This window comes from Nycticebus coucang, chromosome X, assembly GCF_027406575.1.
Source record: "Nycticebus coucang isolate mNycCou1 chromosome X, mNycCou1.pri, whole genome shotgun sequence".
Taxonomy (NCBI): domain Eukaryota; kingdom Metazoa; phylum Chordata; class Mammalia; order Primates; family Lorisidae; genus Nycticebus; species Nycticebus coucang.
The window spans coordinates 61,657,535-61,680,180 of record NC_069804.1 but is presented as its reverse complement, the minus strand read 5'-3'; the positions used below and the strand labels follow the sequence as shown (position 1 = coordinate 61,680,180).

The window sequence follows — 22,646 nt, the reverse complement described above, 5'->3', positions numbered from 1 at the left end:
TTGAGAAATTGTAGGAGATAGGCTGGGCGCAATGGCTTACACATGTAATCCTACCTCTCTTGGAGGCTTAGTGGGAGGATCCCTTGAGCCTTAGGAGGTTAAGACCAGCCTGAGCAGTTTTGAGACCCTGTCTCTATCCAAAACAGAAAAATTAGCTGGGCATGGTAGCACATGTTTGTAGTCCCAGCTACACAGGAGGCTAAGGAAGAAGGTATTGCTTGAACCCCTGAGTTTGGAATTATAGTGAGCTATGATGCACTTTTGTTCTTATTGCTTCAGATTCATTGAGGGTACAAAGAATTATGTTACCTTATTAGGTAAAGTCCCTCTTATAATTGTGTCCCATACACTGTAACCCCCCATCTGCCTCCCTTGTCCCCTCTTCCCACTCCCAGCTCATGAGTTTCCCCACCCCCTCCCTTGAATTGACCAGAATTTTTCTCTTATGTGGGTATGTATTGGATCATCTACTGGCTTCACATCAGAATTTAGTACATTGGATTCTTGCTTCTCCATTCTTGTGATGCCTTACTAAGAAGAATGTGTTCTAACTTTATCCAAATTAATGCAAAAGATATAAAGTTTCTATCTTTTAAAATAGTTGAATGGTATTCCATGGTATACACATACCACAGCTTATTAATCCATTCCTGGTTTGATAGGCATTTAGGTTGTTTTCATATGTTGGCGATTGTAAACTGAGCTGCAGTAAATAGCCTAGTGCAAATGTCCTTATGATAAAATGCAGTGATTTTTTTGTTTTGTTTTGCAATTTCAGATTACTGTAGTGGTATTTAGTTATATCCAGTTAATTTTTTATGTGGGCTTGGTGCCTGAAACTCAAGCAGGTAGGGCGCCAGCCACATACACCAGAGCTGGCGGGTTTGAATCCAGCCCAGGCTTGCCAAACAACAATGACAACTACAACCAAACAATAGCCGGGCGTTGTGGCAGGCACCTATAGTCCTGGCTACTTGGGAGGCTGAGGTAAGAGAATCACTTAAGCCCAAGAGTTGGAGAGTTGGAGGTTGCTTTGAGGTGTGATGCCATGGCACTCTACCCAGGGTGACAGCTTGAGACTCTGTCTCCCCCACCAAAAATTTTTTTATGTGGCAATTATGAATTTAATTATTAAAACCTTTCTTATTCTTGTATCCTAAGCTTTTTTTTCTCAGAAAATTGACAAGAGATTAATTCTATAATATATAAATAATACTTACAAATGAATAAGAAAAAAATCAAACAGTTCAGTAAAAGAATGGCCAAAGCATCTGGACATGCGTTTCACAAAAGTGTAAATATAAATGCTGGACAATCATGTGAAAAGATTTAACTTAATTAGTAATGAGAGCAACACAAAATTTTAAACAGTGAGAATCAATTTTTTGCTAATCTGGATAGCAAATGTTAAAGATATTAACAATGTCTAATGTTAAGGAAACAATAATCTTCATTTTGTGTTTGTAAGAATAAAATCAGTACATATTAGGCAAAGTAGTACTATGAAAATTTGAAGTGTGTACATTCCTATCACCTAGCAATCTTACTCTAAAATTCTACCTGAGAGAAATATTTCCACATATGAACAAAGAGCATGTATAAGAATATTCACTGTAATATTGTTTATTTGTTACAGGAAAAGAATCACAAATCACTTTATTCATAAATAGAAATGATTATATAAATTGAAGATATTGACACTATAAAGCAATTTAAAAGCATGAAGTATAAATGTTAGCTATATTTGTTAGCTATTATCATCTTTATACTTACAGTAGAAATATGTCCAAGAAAATATCATTAGGAAGAATATATTCAGAATAATTCAGAGAGTATGATGGGAGATATATAAATTTGATTTCAGATTAATATGAGGGTACAAATGATAAGGTTACATTGTTTCAGTTTGTTAAGTAAAGTTCTAGTCCAGCTCTTTACCCAGAAGGTATGCTGTATACCCTTATATTGTGCCCATTAGGTGAGAGCTTACCGATAATCCACCCTCCTCCTCTTTTCTCTTTCCCTCCCTCCCCCCATTTAAACTTAATTGAGTTTTTCTTCAGTTTGGGTATGGAGTTGTTTATCTATTTGGTTTCATATTAGTATTCAGTAGATTGGATCCTTGCTTTTCCATTCTTGTCATACTTTACTAAGAAAACTGTTCTTCAACTCCATCCATGTAAAGTCTCCATCTTTTTATAGCTGAATAATATTCCATAGTATATATCCTATAGTTTATTAATCCATTTGGGTTGATTCCACAATTTGACAATTGTGAATTGAGCTGTGATGAACCTTCTACTGCAAATGTCCTTGTGGAAAAATAATATTTTTTTCTGGATAGATAGATACCTAGTAATGGGATTGGGGGATCAAACGGAAGGTCTACTTTTAGCTCTTTGATGATTCTCTATGCTTCTTTCTATAGAGGCTGTATTAGTTTGAAATCCCACCAACAGTGTAAAAGTGTTCCCCTGTCTCCATATCCATGCCCCCATCTGCAACTTTGGGACTTAGTGATGTGGGATGTTCTCACTGGGGTTAGGTGATATCTCAGGGTAGTTTTGATTTATATTTATCTGGTGATGAGCAATGGTGAACATTTTTTCATGTGTTTGTTCACCATTCCTGTATCTTCAGAGATCCTGTTCATGTCTCTCGCCTACTTATTAATGGGATTTTTTTCTCCTTTCCTGTTGATTACTTGGAGTTCTCTGTGGATTCTAGTTCTCAGCACTTTGTCAGATTTGTAGCATGCAAATATCTTCTGCTATACTGAAGGTTTTCTGTATGTTTTATTGTTGTATCCTTAGCTGTGTAGAACTTTTTAGCTTGATCACGTCCCATTCCTTTATTCTTAGTGTTGCTGCAATTGCTGAGGGAGTCTTATTCATAAAATCATTTCCAGGCCAATATTGTTGAGAGTTTTCCCCACCCTTTGTTCTAGAATTTTTATCATTTTGTATCTTAAATGTAAATCTTTAAGATTTGAGTCAGTTTTTCTAAGTCATGAGAGGTACAGGTCCAGTTTCAATCTTCTACATGAGACTAACCAGTTCTCCCAGCACCATTTATTAAATATGGATTCTTTTCCCCTGTGTATGCTTTTGTTTGGTTTATTGAAGATGAGGTAGCAATATGCGGCTGGTTTCATCTATGAGTTCTCCATTCCATAGATCTATATCTCTGTTGTTGTGCCAGTATCATGATGTTTTGATCACTGTAGACTTGTAGTATAACCTGAAGTCTGGTAATGTGATGTCTCCAGATTTGTTTTTACTTCTTAGAATTACCTTGGCTGTTTGGGGTTTTTTCTGGTTCCATATGAAATGAAGTGCTATTTTTTTTGTGTGTGTGTGATTTTTTGGCCGGGGCTGGGTTTGAACCCGCCACCTCCGGCATATGGGACTGGCGCCCTACTCCTTGAGCCACAGGCGCTGCCCATGAAGTGCTATTTTTTCAAGTTCTTAAATGTATGATGTTGGTGGTTTGATGGGGATTACATTAAATCTGTATATTGCTTTGGGAAGTATGGACATTTTAATAATGTTGATTCCCCTCAGCCATGGGCATGGTATGTTCTTCCATTTGTTCATGTCTTCCATTTTTTTTTCCTTAGAGTTTTATAGTTCTTTCTGTAAAGATCCTTCACATCCTTTGTTAGGTATGTCCCCAAGTATTTCATTTTCTTTGCAGCTATTATGAAGGATATTTGATTTTTCTTGACTCCCATCTTGATGGTTGTTGGAATATATGAAGGCTACTGATTTGTGGACATTGGTTTTGTATTCTGAGACTTTACTGTATTCCTTGATCACTTTCAGGAGTCTTGTGGATGAGTCCCTGGGATTTTCCAAGTATAAGATCATATCATCGGCAACGAGTAAGAGTTTGACCTCCTTTTTCCCCATAATACCCTTCAGATCCTTCTCTTGCCTGATTGCATTGGCTCGAAATTCTAGCACTGTGTGAATAGCAATGGCAATAGGGGATATCCTTGTCAGGTTCCAGAACTTAGTGGAAATGCTTTCAGTTTTACTCCATTCTGTATAATATTGGCTGCGGGTTTGTTATAAATGGCCTCAGTCAGTTTAAGGAATATCCCATCTATGCCTGTTTTCTTCAGTGTTCCTGTCAGAAAAGGATGCTGAATTTTATCAAATGCTTTTTCTGTGTCTTGAGAGGATCACATGGTCTTTGTTTTTGCTTCTATTTATGAAATGGATTATGTTTATGGATTTACATATGTTGAACCAACCTTGCATCTCTGCAATAAAGCCTACCTGATCATAATGTATATATTTTTTCATGTGTAGCTGTGTTCTATTTCCTAGGATTATATCAAATATAGGTATTTATATTTTTAAAAGAAAACACAAAGTGTATTTATCCATATGCACGTAAATGCACACTAAATTTCTGAAAATATTAACTTATATTAGTGGGATTCTTCCAGAGGGGACTGGGAAGAAGGATTCTTATAGAGGTTTTTGTTTTATCTAATGGTTTAGATCTTTTGCCAAAAATTTAATATATTATAGTATTTGCTTTTCTTTCTTTCCTTTTTATTTTTTTGAGACAATGTCTCACTCTGTGCCTAGGCTAGAGTGATGTAGCATTAGCCTAGCTCACAGCAACCTCAAATTTCTGGATACAAATGATCCTCCTGCTTCAGTGTACCATGTGGTCCAGCTAGTTTTTCTTTATCTTTCTTTCTTTTTTTTTTTTTGTAAAGATTTTTACAACGTGTGCCCTTCTGTGTCTGGTTTCCTTCACTTAGCATAATGTTTCAAGGTTTGTATTACATTGTATTAGCCATGCCATTCATTTTTTTTATCCCCTCACTTAGGTGGTTTCTACCATTTGGCTGTTGTGTATAATGCTGCTTTGAGCATTAATATAAAATATTTGTTTGACTTTCTGTTTTCAGTTCTTTGGGGCATATATCTAGGAGTCACTATAGGCATGTGCCACCATGTCAGGATGAGTTTTCTATTTTTAGTAGAGATAGGGTCTCAAACTCTTGAGCTCAAGCAGTCTCCCACCTTGGCCTCTCAGAGTGCTAGGATTACAGGTGTGAGGCACCATGCCTGGCCTCCTTTGCCCATTTTTTTTTGGGAGGGGGGCTGGGGCTGGGTTTGAACCCACCACCTCCAGCATATGGGGCTGGCGCCTTACCACTTTGAGCCACAGGCACCACCCCTTTGCCCATTTTTTAATTGATTTGTTTGTGCTGTTGAGTTGTGAGATACTAACTTCTATTAAATATTTGATTTGAAGATGTTTTCTGCCATTTTGTTGGGTTGTCTCCAGCGTAGATCAGACTGTAGGCAACCACCACAACCCCCAGCTAGTTTTTTTTTTTTTTTTTTTTTTCTATTTGTACTGGAGATGGGATCTTGCTGTTGCACAGGCTGGTCTCCACCTCCTGAGCTCAAGCAATCCGCCTACCTCGACCCCCCCAAGGTGCTAGGATTATAGGTATGAGCCACTGAACCCAGCTTCTAGCATCATTTGTTGAAGAGACTATTTTTCCTCCACTGAATGGTCATGGCATCCTTGTCAAAAATCAATTTACTGGGCGGCGCCCGTGGCTCAAGGAGTAGGGCGCCGGTCCCATATGCTGGAGGTGGCAGATTCAAACCTAGCTCAGGCCAAAATCCAAAAAAACAAAAAACAAAAAAAAATCAATTTACTATAGAGGTATAGATTTATTTCTAGACTTTTAATTGATTCCACTGATCTCTTTATCTGTTCTTATACCAGTAGCACACTGTTTTAGTTACTGTGGCTTTGTAGTAAGTTTTAAAATCAGGAAGTGTGAGTCTTCCAGTTTTGTACTTTTCCAAGATATTTTGGTGATTCAAGGTACCCTGTAATTGAAGGTGAATTTTAGTATCAGTTTTTCTATTCCTGTAAAAAAGATTGTTGGAATTTTATTATTTTGAGCATTGTTGTGCATTATACACAACAGTTGTATACTTACATTGAAGCTATAGATTTCTTTGGGGACTGCTGACAGATTATGTCTTCCTATCCATGAATATAAGATGGATTTCCATTTATTTAGGTATTCTTTAATTTCTTGCAGTAGTATTTTATAGTTTAGGGTGTATAAATCTTTCACCTCATTCGTGAAGTTTATTCCTAAGTATTTCATTCTCTTTGTTGTTGTTATAAATGTTGTTGTTATAAATGGAATTGCTTCCTAAATTTCCTTTTTTGGATTCTTTATTGCCATGTGTAGAAATATAACTGATTTTTGTGTATTAATGTAGTATCCTTCAACTTTGCTGAGTTTATTAGCTCTAATGACTTTTGATGGATTCTTTAGGAATTTTATACATAAGATCATGTCCTCTGTGATCAGAGATAATATTTCATTTCCCTTCAAATCTATTACCTTTTCATTTTATAATTTCCATCATTTTGTCCTTTTGCTTTTTGTACTGTGATAATTTCTCAATTTCTAACCTTTTTCCAGGTTCCTATTCAGCTATTTTTTAATCTCAAGGATTATTATTTTTTTAATTTCTAGTAACTATATTTTTATAGATATAGTATATTCACATATCTCCCTGAAAATATTAAAATCTTATCCTGTATTATTTCTTTGACTATTGTTTTATTTGTTGAATTTGATAATTTTTTTATAGTGCTGTTTCCCCATAAATATTCTTAGTTGTATACTTACATATATATTATATATAAAACATATATTATATGTACATGTTGTATATTTTATATATAATATATATTATGAGGAAGGACGCAAGATGGCTGACTGAAGCCAGCTTTCAGCAGAGGGAGAAATAATGGCCAGAAATAACCCAATAAAGCAGAAGATTGGGAGCTGAGCAATGAAAGAGGAGAAATAGGTTCGCATCAGCCCTGCTGCAACAAGCTGTGACTCCAAGGAAATAAATTTCAGGTACAAAATCCATCCCAAAGAGGATGGGAATCCTTCCCCTCCAACCGCGCCCCCCCCCCTCCAGGAGAGCAGCTTGAGGTGAGTAGAGAACAGAGGACCTTTTGTTTCACCAAAAGGGAGAGAATGGCTGAGGTCTGGGACTCCCTCCATGGAGAGATACTGCTGCAAGCCCAGGCAGTCTCTTGCCTGGGCCAAACGTTGATCTAATATTCTCTCTACCTTCCTGAACTCCCAATCCACCCCTACCCCCTCTCCTGCTGGTCTGGAAGACTAACCCCTGCAAAATTCAAAGCGTTTGGCAGATTTTTGCTAGGGTGGGGGCACCTCATGAGGTGTGGCACAGTTGCGCTGAAACTATAACTTTAATAGAGGCTGGGAATCACAAGGGGAGAGAGACTTGCCCTGTGTTGGAAAGAGGATTGCTCAGGTCCTACACTATAGACCACTGGGGACTGCGGCCCACCAGCTTCCCAGCTCAGTAGCCTGCAGTTAGGAGCTCAGCCCCACTGGGGCTCCTGCCAACAGCGGCTGCTCCAGCGACCTGCAGCCCACTGCTGGCGATTCCTGCCTGGCTCCTGTGACCCATGTGGCTCATGGACAGTGATTCCCACCCAGCTTGTGAGACCTGCAGCTGGCTACTACTGCCTGGCTACTGTGACCTGCTCCCGTGGCCAGAAACTCCTGCCCAGCTTCTGCAACACATGGCCTGTGGTTGGTGACTCCCAGCCAGCTCCTATGACCCATGCAGCCCATGGCTGGCGACTCCATCCTCTGGCTCCTGAGATGCACAGCCCGCAGCTGGCAACACCTGCCTGGCTTCTGCAACCCATGGCCCGTGGCTGGCAACTCCCACCCAGCTTCTGCAACCCATGGCCCACAGCCAACGACTCACACCCGGCTTCTAAGACCCATGGCCCACAGCCAGTGACTCCTGCCTGGCTCTTGTGACCCGTGAGGTCCCCGGGGCTAGAAACTTGCCCTCTGGCTTCCTTCCCAGCTCCTGAAGCCCAAGGCCAGGGGTCAGCAGCTCCACCCTCTGGTTCCCCACCCAGCTCCCCTCCGTTTCCCCGTGGCTCTTGTGACTGTTGTAGCTGGCTCCTGCGACCTGCACACAGCAGTACCTCAGACTGTCGGCACCACCCCCAACAGTGGCAGTACTGCCCCTGACAGTGGTGGCAGCTCCACAGTCCCTCCCACTGGGGTCAAATTGAGCTGCCAGTGGACCCCCGCTCCCTCGATGCTGAAGACCTTTTGAACTCTCCTACCTGATTGGTGTTTGTGTCAACTGGGACAATTGGTTTGGAAGTCTTGACCGGCCGATCACCAAGGTTGTACCCTGATTGTGTTGTTCCCTATCGGTTGTACCCTGATTGTGTTGTTGTGGAAGTGTGGGATTCTCCCCTTCTAGCTGTAGCCTGTTTGGGGGGGCAGGGTGTCTTAGTTGTTTATAAATCTCCACAGCTGAGATTTCAGCCCAAAGCCACTGATTCAATAGGATTGGACAGAAACTAGCTGAATGCTGTTCAGTGCCATCTAGCCCCACCACACCAAGCAGGTGCCCAGAGTTTCAAGCAGTAGTTCTGAATCCGAATGGGACTTTGTAAAGCTCTAAGGGAAAAACTGCAATCACCAGTCCAAGTTCATTGGTAAAGGGCTGGTTAATTACAAATCCAGGAGCCCTCGATTCAATTTCACCTTGTCAGCTTCTCTAGCCAGTGAAAAATAATCATGGGACGGAATCAGCAGAACAACTCTGGCAACATGAATAATCAAAGAAGATCAACTCCCCCAAGGAATCACAAAGGAGACCCAATAGAAGATTCTATTCATAAACAAATGGCTGAGATGTCAGAAATCAAATTCAGAATTTGGATTGTGAGGTGGCGCCTGTGGCTCAGTCGGTAAGGCGCCGGCCCCATATACTGAGGGTGGCGGGTTCAAACCCGGCCCCGGCCAAACTGCAACCAAAAGATAGCCGGGCATTGTGGCGGGTGCCTGTAGTCCCAGCTACTCGGGAGGCTGAGGCAAGAGAATCGCTTAAGCCCAGGAGTTGGAGGTTGCTGTGAGCTGTGTGAGGCCACGGCACTCTACCGAGGGCCATAAAGTGAGACTCTGTCTCTACAAAAAAAAAAAAAAAAAAAACAGAATTTGGATTGCAAATAAGATTACCTGAATGGAGGTAAAGATGGAATTAGAATTTCAAGGAGCAATTCAGAAGTTGTCTCAAGAATTCAATGAATTCAAAGACAAAATCACCAAAGATTTTGACACATTCAGGCAAGTACTTACAGCCCTCAATGATCGGAGAAATACAGTAGAATCCCTCAGTAACAGAATGGAGCAGGCAGAAGAAAGGATCACTGACATTGAAGACAAAGCTTTTGAACGCTCCCAAATGCTCAGAGAGGAAGGGAAGTGAGAGCAATAATGGATCATTCCCTGAGAGAATGTGGAATCACTCCAAAAGAGCAAATATTCGCCTCATAGGAATCCCTGAAGGAGAAGAGGATGGTCTGAAAGTCACAGGTACTCTACTCCAAGAGTTAATTGAGTAGAACTTCCCAAGCATGACAAGAGATTCTGAAATTCATATGCAGACAGTTTCAGAACCCCAGCACAACTCAACCAAAATAAAGCATCTTCTAGACACATTGTAATTAACTTCGCCAAAGTTAATTTGAAGGAGAAAATATTGCAAGCAGCCAGATGTAAGAAAATCATAACCTACAAGGGGAAGAATATTAGAATGACTGCAGATCTTTCCACTGAAACTTTTCAAGCCACAAGAGGATGGTCATCGACCTTCAGTCTCCTAAAATGAAACAACTTTCAGCCCAAGAACCTGTATCCAGCTAAATTGAGCTTCATTTATGACAGATAAGTTAAATACTTTAATGAAATACACACGTTGAAGAAATTTACCATAACCAAATCACCTCTTCACAATATCCTCAGACCCATCCTCCATAATGACCAGCACAAGGCTCTACCTCCAAAGTAAACTCACTCTGACATTCTTGAGCAAAATGCAATTTCCACTGTGGTGAAAAAATTAAATATGTCCAATGGACTTTTGAAAAACTTGACACCAAAAGTACTACCAGGCTTATCAATACTCTCAATTAATATGAATGGCTTAACTTAAACTGTCCTCTTAAGAGGCACAGGTTGGTTGACAGGATACAAAAACTCAGGCCAGATATCTGCTGCATACAAGAATCTCATCTTACAGTAAAGGATAAATATATGACTCAGGGTGAAGGGATGGGCATCTGTAATCCAGGCAAACAGAAATAAAAAAAAAAGCAGGGTTGGCAATTTTATTTGCAGGTACACCAGGCTTTAAACCAACAAAAGTTAGGAAAGATAAGGATAGTCACTTCATATTTGTTCAGGGAAATACTCAACATGATGAGATGTCAATTATTAACATTTATGTACCCAACCAAAGTGCTCCTCAGTTTATAAGAGAGACCCTAACAGACATGAGCAATTTACTATCTTCCAGCACCACAGTAGTTGTACAATTGAACACCCATTTGGAATTTTGGATAGATCCTCCAATAAGAAACTAAGCAAAGAAATTTTGGATGTAAACGTCACCATACAACAATTGAATTTAACAGACATCTACAGAACATTTCATCCTAACAAAACTGAATACACATTCTTCTCATCAGCCCATGGAACAGCCTCCAAAATTGATCACATCTTAGGTTACAAGAATAACTTCAGTAAATTTAAAAGTTATACAAATTATTCCTTGTATTTTCTCAGATCATCACACAATAATACTTGAACTCACTAATACCAGGTATCTGCATACTCATACAAAGACATGAAAACTAAGTAACCTCATGCTGAATGATAGCTGGGTCATAGGTAAGATTAAGAAGGAAATTGCCAAATTTTTAGTACAAAACAATAATGATTACACAAATTATCAGAACCTGTGGGATGTGCAAAGGCAGTCGTAAGGGGGAAATTTATAGGCTCAGTGCCAGTGGCTCAAGTGGCTAAGGTGCCAGCCACATACACCTGAGCTGGTGGGTTCGAAGCCAGCCGGGGCCTGCCAACAACAATAACGGCTGCGACCAAAACATAGCCGGGTGTTGTGGCAGGTGCCTGTTATCCCAGCTACTTGGGAGAAGGAGGCAGGAGAATCACTTGAGCCCAGGAGTTGGAGGTTGTTGTGAGCAGTGATGCTATGGCACTATACACAGGGCAACAGCTTGAGCCTCTGTCTCAAAAAAAAAAAAAAAAAAAAAAAAGAGGGAAATTTATAGCATTACAAGCCTTCCTCAAGAGAATGGAAAGAGAGGAATTCAGTAACTTAATGGGATATCTTAAGCAACTGGAAAATGAAGAACATTCCAACCCCAAACCCAGCAGAAGAAAAGAAATAACTATAATTAGAGCAGAATTAAATGAAATCAAAAGCAAAGGAATTATTCAAAAGATCAATGAATCAAAAAGTTGGTTTCTTGAAAAGTTCAACAAAATTGATAAACATTTGGCCAACCTAACCAAAAATAGAAAATTAAAGTCCATAGTATCATCAATCAGAAGACACCCCAGACAATTGAAGCAACATCAAAAATACATTACTGGGATCTGATCAAATTAAAAGCTTCTGCCCTGCCAAGAACACACTAAGTAAAGCAAATAGACAGCCCTCAGAATGGGAGAGGATTTTTGCAAGTTGTACTACTTACAAAGGTCTAATAACCAGAATCTACAGAGAACTCAAACTTATTATTAAGAAAAAAAAAACAAGTGATCCCATTTCATTGTGGGCAAGAGATATGAACAGAAGCTTCTCTGAAGAAGACAGGCGCATGGCCTACAGACACATGAAAACATGCTCATCATCTTTAATCATCAGAGAAAAGCAAACTAAAACTACTCGGAGATACCATCTAACTCCAGTAAGAGTAGTCCACATCACAAAATCCCCAAACAACAGTTGTTGGCGTGGATGTGGAGAAAAGGGAACACTTCTGCACTGCTGGTGGGAATGCAAGCTAGTACGTTCCTTTTGGAAGGAAGTTTGGAGAACACTCAGGGATCTAAATGTAGACCTGCCGTTTCATCCTGCAATTCCTATTCTAGGTGTATATCCAAAGGACCAAAAATCATTTGGCAATAAAGATATTTGCACCAGATTGTTCATTGCAGCTCAATTCATAATTGCCAAGTCATGGAATAAGCCCAAGTGCCCATCGACCCAAGAATGGATTAATAAATTGTGGTATATGTATACCATGGAATACTACGCAGCAGTAAAAAAACAAACAAACAAAACAAAAAAAAAAACAGAGACTTTACCTCTTTTATGTTTACATGGATGGAGCTGGAAAATATTCTTCTTAGTAAAGTATCTCAGGAATGGGAAAAAAGTGTCCAATGTACTCAGTACTACTGTGAAATCAATTTATAATCACACTTGCATATGAAAAATGAAACATAACTTCAGCCTAGGATGAAGGAGGGAAGGGGAGGGTGAGAGGAAGGGATGGGGTGGGAGGGATAGTACAAGGTAGTAGGGGAACCACACCTGTGGAGCACATTGCAAGTCCAAGTTGGATCTATCATGTGTGGAACACAAATGTCTTAATGGTATAATTAGGTAAATGAGGTGAAAGCCATGTTGATTAGTATGATGTAAGTACTCCAGTTTGTACAAAGAACCAACACATTGAAAATGGCATAAATATATTTATGATCTCTGTACAAAAGACTTAACAAAAATTTTTTAAAAGAAATGACAAAGGCAAAAATAACAACATACACCTCAGATATTTGGAACATCCTTAATAAATACTACAAAAAACTTGATTCTCAGAAATATGAAAATCTAAAAGAAATTGACCAATACTTGGAAGCATGCCAACTTCCTAGAATTAATCAGAAAGATTTGGAAATGCTGAACAGACTATATCAAGTATTGAAATAGAATCAACTATATGAAATCTCCCCCAAAAAGAAGAGTCCAGGACCAGATGGTTTCACAGTAAAATTCTATCAAACCTTCAGAGAAGAAGTACTACCTATATTACTAAACCTTTTCCAAAACATTGCAAAAGAAGGAATACTTCTCAACACATTCTATAAAGCAAACATCACCCTGATCCCCAAAGCAGAAAAAGACCCAACAAGAGAAGTAAACTATAGACCAATATCTTTAATGAACATAGATGCAAAAATATTCAATAAGATCCTACCAAACAGAATCCAGCAACACATCAAATAAATTATACACCATGACCAAGTGGGTTTTATCCCAGGGTCTTGAGGCTAGTTCACTATATATAAATCTATAAATATAATACATCACATAAATAAACTAAAAAACAAAGATCATATGATTCTCTCAGTAGATGAAGAAGAGCTTTTGATAATATGCAGCATCCTTTCATGATCAGAATACTTAAGAAAATTGGTATAGAAGGAAATTTTCTTAAACTAATAGAGGTCATCTACAGCAAACCCACAGCCAATATCACATTGAATGGAGTAAAATTGAAAACATTTCCACTCAGATAAGGAACCAGGCAAGTTTGCCCATTGTCTCCACTGCTTTTTAACATTGTAATAGAAGTCTTAGCCATCACAATTAGGCAAGAAAAGGCGATCAAGGGTATCCATATAGGGTCAGAAGAGATCAAACTTTTACTCTTCACAGATGATATGATTGTATATCTTGAAAACCCTAGGGATTATTCTACAAAACTCTTAGAATTGATCAATGAATACAGTAGCTTCTCAGGATACAAAATGAATATTCACAAATCAGTAGCTTTTATATATACCAATAATAGTCAAGCCAATAAAACAGTCAAGGACTCTATTCCCTTTACAGTTGTGCTAAAGAAGATGAAGTATTTGGAAATTTACCTAGCAAAGGATGTGAAAGATCTCTATATTTCTTTTTTTTTTTATTAAATCATAGCAGTGTACGTTAATGCAATCATCTGGTACCATACACTGGTTTTATATACCATTTGACATATTTTCATCACACTGGTTAACATAACCTTCCTGGCATTTTCTTAGTTATTGTGTTGAGACATTTATATTCTACTGAAAGATCTCTATAAAGTCAATTATGAAACTGAGAAAAGAAATAGCTGAAGATGTTAACAAATGGAAAAACATACCATGCTCATGGCTAGGAAGAATCAACATTGTTAAAATGTCCATACTACCCAAAGCAGTTTACAAATTTAATGAAATCCCTATCAAAGCAACACTGTTATACTTTAAAGATCTGGAAAAAATAGTACTTCATGTTATTAGGAACCAGAAAATATCTCGAATAACAAAGACATTACTCAGAAACAAAAACCAATCAGGAATCAAGCTACTGGATTTCAAACTATATTTTAAATCTCTAGTGATCAAAACAGCATGGTATTGGCACAAAAATTGAGCGGTAGATGTATGGAACAGAATTGAGAACCAAGACATGAACCCAGACACTTATTGGCATTTGATCTTTGATAAGCCTATCAAAAATATAAATTGAGGGAAAGATTCCCTATTTAAAAAATGGTGCTGGGAGAATTGGCTGGTGATTTATAGAAGACTGAAATTGAACCCACACCTTTCACCATTAACAAAAATTGATTCTCACTGGATAAAAGATTTAAACTTAAAACATGAAACTATAAAGATTCTTGGAGAGAGTGCAGGAGAAACACTTGAAGAAATTGGCCTAGGAAAATACTTTATGAGTAGGACCCCTCCCCAGGCAATTGAAACAACATCAAAAATACATTACTGGAATCTGATCAATCTAAAAAGCTTCTGTATAGCCACGAGCACAGTAACTAAAGTAAGCAGACAGTCCTCAGAATGGGAGAGGATATTTGCAGGTTATTCTTCTGACAAAGGTTTGATAACCAGAATCCATGGAGAACTCAAACTTATAAAAAGAATACGTGATCCCATTTCATTGTGGGCAAGGGACTTGAACAGAAGAAGCCTCTCTGAAGATGATGGGCACATGGCCTACAGACACATGAAAAAATGCTCATCATCTTTAATCATCAGAGAAATGCAAATGAAAACCACTTTGAGATACCATCTAACTCCAGTAAGTGTAGCCCACATAACAAAATCCCAGAACTACAGATGTTGGCGTGGATGTGGAGAAAAGGGAACACTTCTGCACTGCTGGTGGGAGTGCAAGCTAATACGTCCCTTTTGGAATGAAGTATTGAGAATACTCAGGGATCCAACAGTAGACCTGCCATTTGATTCTGCAATTCCTCTACTAGGTGTATATCCAAAAGACCAAAAATCACTTTATAACAAAGACATTTGCACCAGATTGTTCATTGCAGCTCAATTCATAATTGCTAAGTCATGGAAGAAGCCCAAGTGTCCATCGAACCACAAATGGATCAGTAAATTGTGGTATATGTGTACTATGGAATATTATGCAGCCTTAAAAAAGATGTAGACTTTCCCTCTTTTACGTTTAAATGGATGGAGCTGGAACATATCCTACTTAGTAAAGTATCTCAAAAGTGGCAGAAAAAATATCCAATGTACAATCATTTACACTTTCATATGAAGAATAGATCACAACAACTATGGCCCAAGATGAAGGAGGGAGGATGGGGGATGGGATGAGAGGGGTGAGGTCAGATTGAGGGAGGGTGAATGGTGGGATCACACGTATGGTGCATAATGCAAGGGTACATGTTGGACCTATTAGTATAGAGTATAAATGTCTTAACACAATAATTAAGGAAACAAGATGAGGTATATATTAACCAGTGTGATGTAAGTGTTCCTAATTCTATATGAAATCAGCACATTGTACCCTATAAATGCATTAATGTACATATGATCTATGTGTTTATGATTTAATATAAAAATTAAAAAATATCCATATTATATATTAATATACGTAACATATATATTATAAATATTTCATATATATATATTTTTTTTACTCCCATGTTATATATAATTGCTGTGATTTCCTCCAATAATTGTGGGAAATGCATGGTACAAGCTTCCTGGCACTGTATATTGCAATTTGACTTTCATGCTGCCTTTTTCTTGACCACAAACCTTTTCCTCTATTGAGGTTTAGGAGGACATGTGCCTCTACTGTCTTTTCCTTGGTGTGGAAGGGGATAGGGATGCGACAGAACTGCATGACTATTTCTTCTTTGTTACCTTTACCAATTCATTCTTCCATTTATTGAGTATCTACTGAGCAGTGAATTAAATTAAAACCTCTGGTTTTGTCTTGCACATATCATGGGGGAAAATAGACCCTAAACAAATGTAGGGGGGTCAGAGAAAGACTTTTGTGGTGGTGACATTCAAGAAAGGAAAAGAAGTACAGTAAGCAGGGGAGTGTTCTGAGATAATGTGGAAGAAACAGGAGACATATTGTGTAGTCAAATTTAGTAAGCATTCTAGTCAACTCCTCATCCTTTTATTTGGCCATGACACTCTTCTGCTGCCCATATCTGCCACCTGAGTTTGTAGCATTTTGAAACAGTTTCTACATATATTGTGGTCTACCTTTTCCTCCTCAGCTGTATATGCTTGTGTCTGTATCTATTTTTCCTGCTGTGTCTGTGAAGTTGGATTGATAAGGGATGTTAGAACATATATCTATTTCACTTGCTGTCTTAAACCAGTTACAACATATTAAACATATTTTCTGTAATTTCAGTGGGACCAATGCAGCACTTTCTAAATTGTATATGCACTAGATTGTTCATTACAGCTCAATTCATAATTGCCAGGTCATGTAAGAAGCCCAAATGCCCATCAACCCATAAATGGATTAATAAATTGTGGTATATGCATACCATGGAATACTATGCAGCATTAAAAAAGATGGAGATTTTACCTCTTTTATCTTTACATGGATGGAGCTGTAAAATATTCTTCTTTTTTTTAAGAGGCTTCTTTCTTTTTTTAATAAGTCATATATACATAGATCATGAATACATTTATGCCTTTCTGGGATTCAACATGTTGATTACTTGTACAAATTGGAGTGCATATTGTTCTTAGTAAAGTATCTCAGGAATGGAAAAAAAATCCAGTGTACTCAGTACTATTATAAAACCAATGTATAATCACTCACACTTTCATATGAAAGATGAATCACAATTATAGCCCAGAATGAAAGAAAGAAGGGGAGGGAAATGGAAGGGGATGGGGTGGTTTGATAGAGGAAGGGTAAATGGTGGAACCACACCTATGGAGCATAGTGCAAGAGTACAAGTCAAATCCATCAAGTATAGAACACAAATGTTGTAACACAGTGATTAAGTAAATTAGGTGAAAGCTATGATTAGTTGGATGTAACCACTCCAATTTGTACAAAAAATCAACACATGGAATCCCACACAGGCATAAATGTATTCATGATCTATGTATATATGATTTAATAAAAGGAAAAAAAATTAAAAGCATAAATTGTAGACTTGAGGTTTTTTTTTCTCCTCACGAAAATAATGTTATTACTAGTCCAAAATGGGACTTCAGAAAATAAAAACTGATTGTTCACAATTTTACTTTCAGTAACTCTTGATGTCAGCTACCTAAGTGTTAATAATAATGCTTACACAAAAAAATATGCTTTCTGCTAAATAGACTGTCTTCCTTCAGACAAATCTAAATCCTATTCTTTTTGCTTGTATATTCTCTTTTATCTTCTAGATTAGTACTGGCCATTATCATGTTTTCCAAAGTATTTGTGGTTATCTGTATTAATTTTTGTATTAATTGTTACAGGGGATTTATTTTTAAAGCACTCATTGAGATACAGTAGTTAATTCTGGGAGGCTTTTGCAGGAGGGTAGGGAGACAGGAGAGCAGAGAATAATTTTATATTATAGCCAACATGGTCTGATGTTGATGACAGTTTTTAGAGCATGAATGAAATAATTTTCAAGTACTTTGTAAATTCATGTTTGCCTACATAGTACTTTGTAAATTTCTGTGTGCTTACATAAAGTAAGAAACTTGATTTGCTAATATTTATCTATAAATCCAAGTGCCTAGATAGCTTCTTCTTCTGTGTTATATACAGTATGTCAAGCATCTTTAACTCTAAAATAGTAGGAGTAGAAATGAAAATTTTCATTTTAATAGCATGAGGCTTTAGTAACCTTTGTAGTAAATTGATACATATGAAGAAATAATTTCTATTTTGATTTTTGGTTGATTTTTTTGGCTTTTGTTTCATTTCATTTTTCAGATGGGGTTATTCCTTTTTTGCTCATGCTAGAGTGCAGCAATGTGATCATAGCTTATTGTAGCCTTGAACTCCTGGGCTCAGGCAGTCATCCTGCCTAACCTGCCTAAGTAGCTAGGACTACAGGAACATATCACCATGGCTATCTAATTTCCTTCCTCCCTCCCTCCTTCTCTTCTTCCCTCTCTCCCTCCCTCCTTCCCTTCCTGTTTCTATCTTGCCTAGGCTGATCTCAAACTCCTGGCCTCAAGTGATCCTCCTGCCTCAGCCTCCCAATGCTCTAGGATTACAAGTGTGACCCACTGTGCCTACCCTTGATTTTTGGTTTTTAAAGTTTATATAATGATGAAAAATGTTCTGGGCTAGAAAATTAATCTGCTCTTTTATTTATCTGAAGTCAAAATAACATATATATAATTTTGAGATACCATTTTGCTCTGTCATCCAGGCTAGAGTGTAGTGGCATCATCATACCTCACTGCAACCTCAAATCGTAGGCTCAAATGATTCTCCTGTGTCAGCTTTCCAAGTAGCTGGGACTAAATAGTAGCACATGCCACCATGCCTGGCTAAGTTTTCTATTTCTATTTTATGTGAAGACATGGTCTCAGTCTTACTCAGGCTGGTCTCAAACTCCTGGCCTCAAGCAATCCTTCCTTGTTTTCTTCTGAGAGTGCTAGGATTACAAGTATGATTCACCATGCCTGGCCTAAACATATTTTTAAAGAAAAGGGAAAAGCTTAATTTCTATAAATTGACTACTTTAGATTCAGTCTGATATGGTATTATTAATGTAATTACATATTAATATCCTATTTTTAATTAAAGAGTAATCCACACAAACTCCAATGATATTAAAAATGTCAACTTAACCTAAATTATTACCACTTTTTCTCATTTTTTGTCTCCATTAGGAGATGTCCTCAGATGTTTCACTTCCAGGGGATCCAGAGGCCTATCCTGCTGCTGTGTCAACTGGTGGAGCCATTCATCTGCAGACAGGAGGTGGATATTTTGGCCTAAGCTTTACTTGTCCTAGTCTCAGAAATCCTATTAGCAAGAAATCCTGGACTCGCAAATTAAAAAGCTGGGCATACAGGCTACGGCAGTCAACCAGCTTTTTCAAGAGAGCAAAAGTCCGTCAAGGTAGTGTGCTTACAGTCAGGGACATAGACTAGGTAACATCATTTTTAATGTTGTTGTTGTTCATGTACAAATCTTGCCACTTTTTCCATTTAGCCCATGTTTGTGACAGACATGTCCCATTAATGTCATTCCCATTTTATTTTTCCTTTTGTGGCTAAGTTGGTTTTCTAGTTTTTCATCTCATATAGATACTAAGTCTTGGGATAAATCTCACAATGTCTGATACAGAGTTAGGGACATATATGATGTTGCTTATTACGTTAACACCTTTTAATCATGCAGGAATTAAACTTTTTCTACTTTTCTTCAATTTGGGAACTATAAACAAATTTACTCTTAACAAATAATTGTCTTTTCTACTTACAATTTGGCAAAATTGCAGTGGAAGCAGAAGATATAAGATCTGCGATTGTTCCTGATCCCATTCCTCTGACACAGGAGTCCACAGCTGATACTAGGGTTTTGAGTAGATATAAAACGATGACTGGATCATTTCAGCGGGGTCGGTTCCAGGTTTGTGTCTGTAGTTGAATCCTTATCTACAAGGGCATTATAAAAGGTAACAGCCATTGAAGATGTTGATCTGTAGATGATATTTACTTTAAATGTAGATTATTATCATATTTTAATTATTCATCTTGCAAGTATCACTTCATCTTTTGTAGGCATCAGTAAAGATGAATCTAAAGAAATGGAGATTTTAGGCCTTTTCCTTCATTTCCACAAAGGGGGCCTGTTCACTGTCCATGGTGAACATATCTTTTTCTGTAACCCTGTATCTTTCTCTTGCTCTATAAACCTATCTTTTGCTTCCTCAGTAAACTTTGTTTCACACTTTCAAAAAAACAATTAAAGAAATGGAGATTTTAGTAGCTGGAAAAGAGCACAGAAATGGGTTACCAATTTTTTGGCAGGTGGTTGGGTCATCTTTTTTTAAATTTAATTTCATGCCCTTTAGAATCTTGGCAAATCCAATTATGGAATTTTATTTGAATAATATGAAACCAACTGTCTTTACCAAGGGACCCCAATTGAAAGACTGAATATGGGGAGTATAGATGGAATTCTCAAGTTTGGGTATTAATACATGTACATCACAGCAGACCATCCACTTATCTATGCTGTGCCAGACACTTTTACCTTTTTATATCTCAGGTGATTACAGTTCCACTGCAGCAGTCAGTGAAAGTGACATCTTTTGGAATTGAACACATACCAGTGTTCAATGAAACAGCAAACCATTCTAGTGAAGAAGCTCTAGCCTTTAGTGACACAGCAAAATCTCAATTGGTAGAAACGGAACCTGCCAGGCACAATCCACAAGCTTCATTTTCTTCTCAGAAGTTACAAGCTCTTCGTGAAAACTTTAACGAAGATAAAGGAATGCCCAAACAAGGTGACAACTTCTTATCTTTCAGCACAGCTTGTGAGACTGATGTATCTTCAATGATCCCAGAAAAGGAATTGGAAGAAACTTCAGCCACAGAAAGTGGCATGCAGTCTGGATCCAAACTGTTGCTTAAAGAGAGAGACATACTAAGTACTGGGAAACAGCCTAGCTCTGACGGTGAATTTTCAACCAGACTTGCTGGCAGTGGAAATTCAGTGGCAAAGACTGGTCCAGAAAGTGATCAGTGCTTACCACTCCATGAAGAACAAGCCTATGCTCAAACACAGAGTTCAGTCTTCTATTCACCATCTTCCCCAATAAGCAGTGATGATGAGTCAGAAATAGAGGATGAGGACTTGAAGATGGAACTTCATCGATTACGAGAAAAGTAAGGACTCTCCGTTCTGTCACAAATCTGGTTGCCCTGGGTTTTATACAACTTAGTATTTGATTGAGAGCTAATTTAGAATTGGTGACATTTTAATGCTTAAAACATTTCATTATTAAAAACCACAAAGAATGCTAATGCTGGACATTTAAGAATGTTAAATTCCTTATATGTAAAACATTTTCATACTCTGAAGACTAATTATATTTATTTACCAATATGATTTAATTATTTTTTGTGCTGACCTTTTCAATACTTATCCTTTAGGACTTTTGGTTTTAGATTTTACAGTTATTATATAATTTCACATTTGATAAGTAAATAGCTAATTTATATAGTCAGAGATAGTGGTTCATCTTCTTTAGGAAAAGGTAAGATACTTCCAAGATCAAGTTTGCTATTTGGTAACTGAGGTTATCAACCTTCACTAGGGATATTGTGGTAATATATTTTATCATATAGAATTCTGTTTTATATTTAGTTTTATAAACTTGGCCATTTTAAAAAAGAAGTTAGTATTAAATTGTTAAATTCTTTTTAATTTTATTCACATTATTCAAAATTCAGTGAGTATATAAGGATAACCAGTAGAGTTTCCTAGCACTGTGCCTGAGCTACCCAACAAATATTACCTGTTTCTTATATAGCCAGTTATAATTTGTACTATAGACTATTCTTATATCTTGCTTTTTTCGCCATTTCACAATATCATGGCTCTATAGGTGCATCATTCTTTTTATTAAGTTGCATAGTATTTCCTTATATGCACATACTCATAAGTTAATTACTAACCTCCTGTGGATGACTCTGTGTCATACTTTGAAAAGTGGAAACCAACTCTAGCCATATTTGAATGCATCTTATGCTTTAGAGCATTGGTTCTCAACTTTCCTAATGCTTCAACCCTTTAATACAGTTCCTGTGGGTGTGGTTGAGAACTGCTGCTTTAGAGAATTTCTACCCTGTTAGGGGTTTTGAAAAACTTGTAAATCTGCTAGGCATTGTGGTGGGTACCTGTAACTTCTGAGAAGAAAATGAAGCTTGTGGATTGGGCATGGAAGGTTCTGTTTCCAAAAAGACTGGTGGCTTTTGTGGCTGGCTGTAATGGTTATGAGTATGTACTTTATTTTCAATGTGAGACATTGATTGTCATAACCTCATAGAACCCAAAACCTGAAAAGGATCTTAAAAGATAATTTATTCTATTCTGTTTGTAATTTTTTTTGGCATTAAGGTTTCTTTCCAAAATTTTAAAACTCTGGAATAACGTTTTTTTAGGCCTAAAGTCCTATAGGACCACTGAGGTGAGCTGAGTTGTTAGACCTTAATTCTTTTAAATTAACTTTAGTCTATTTCTTGCATTAAAAATGATATTTGAGAAAAGATTCAAATAACACAGTAAAAAGTAAACAATCTCCCATTTCTCATGTCTCAGTCTCCCTTGGAGATAACCATTGTGAACCATTTGACGTATCCTCCTGGTCCTTTTTCTATTCATTTACAAATACATTATTTTTGCTTTTTACAAAAGTGGGATCATAATATGCATGTT

General features: G+C 37.6%; 1 protein-coding gene across 1 annotated transcript in view; it reads left to right on the top strand.

The window, feature by feature from the left end:
- Positions 1 to 22,646, top strand: part of WNK3 (WNK lysine deficient protein kinase 3) — a 348,186-nt gene that overhangs the window by 265,011 nt on the left and 60,529 nt on the right. Inside the window, exons 18-20 of the mRNA XM_053579253.1 lie at positions 19,085 to 19,175; positions 19,699 to 19,829; positions 20,472 to 21,094. Of these exons, the coding sequence (XP_053435228.1) occupies positions 19,085 to 19,175; positions 19,699 to 19,829; positions 20,472 to 21,094 (845 nt within the window). The remainder of the gene's footprint in view (positions 1 to 19,084; positions 19,176 to 19,698; positions 19,830 to 20,471; positions 21,095 to 22,646) is intronic.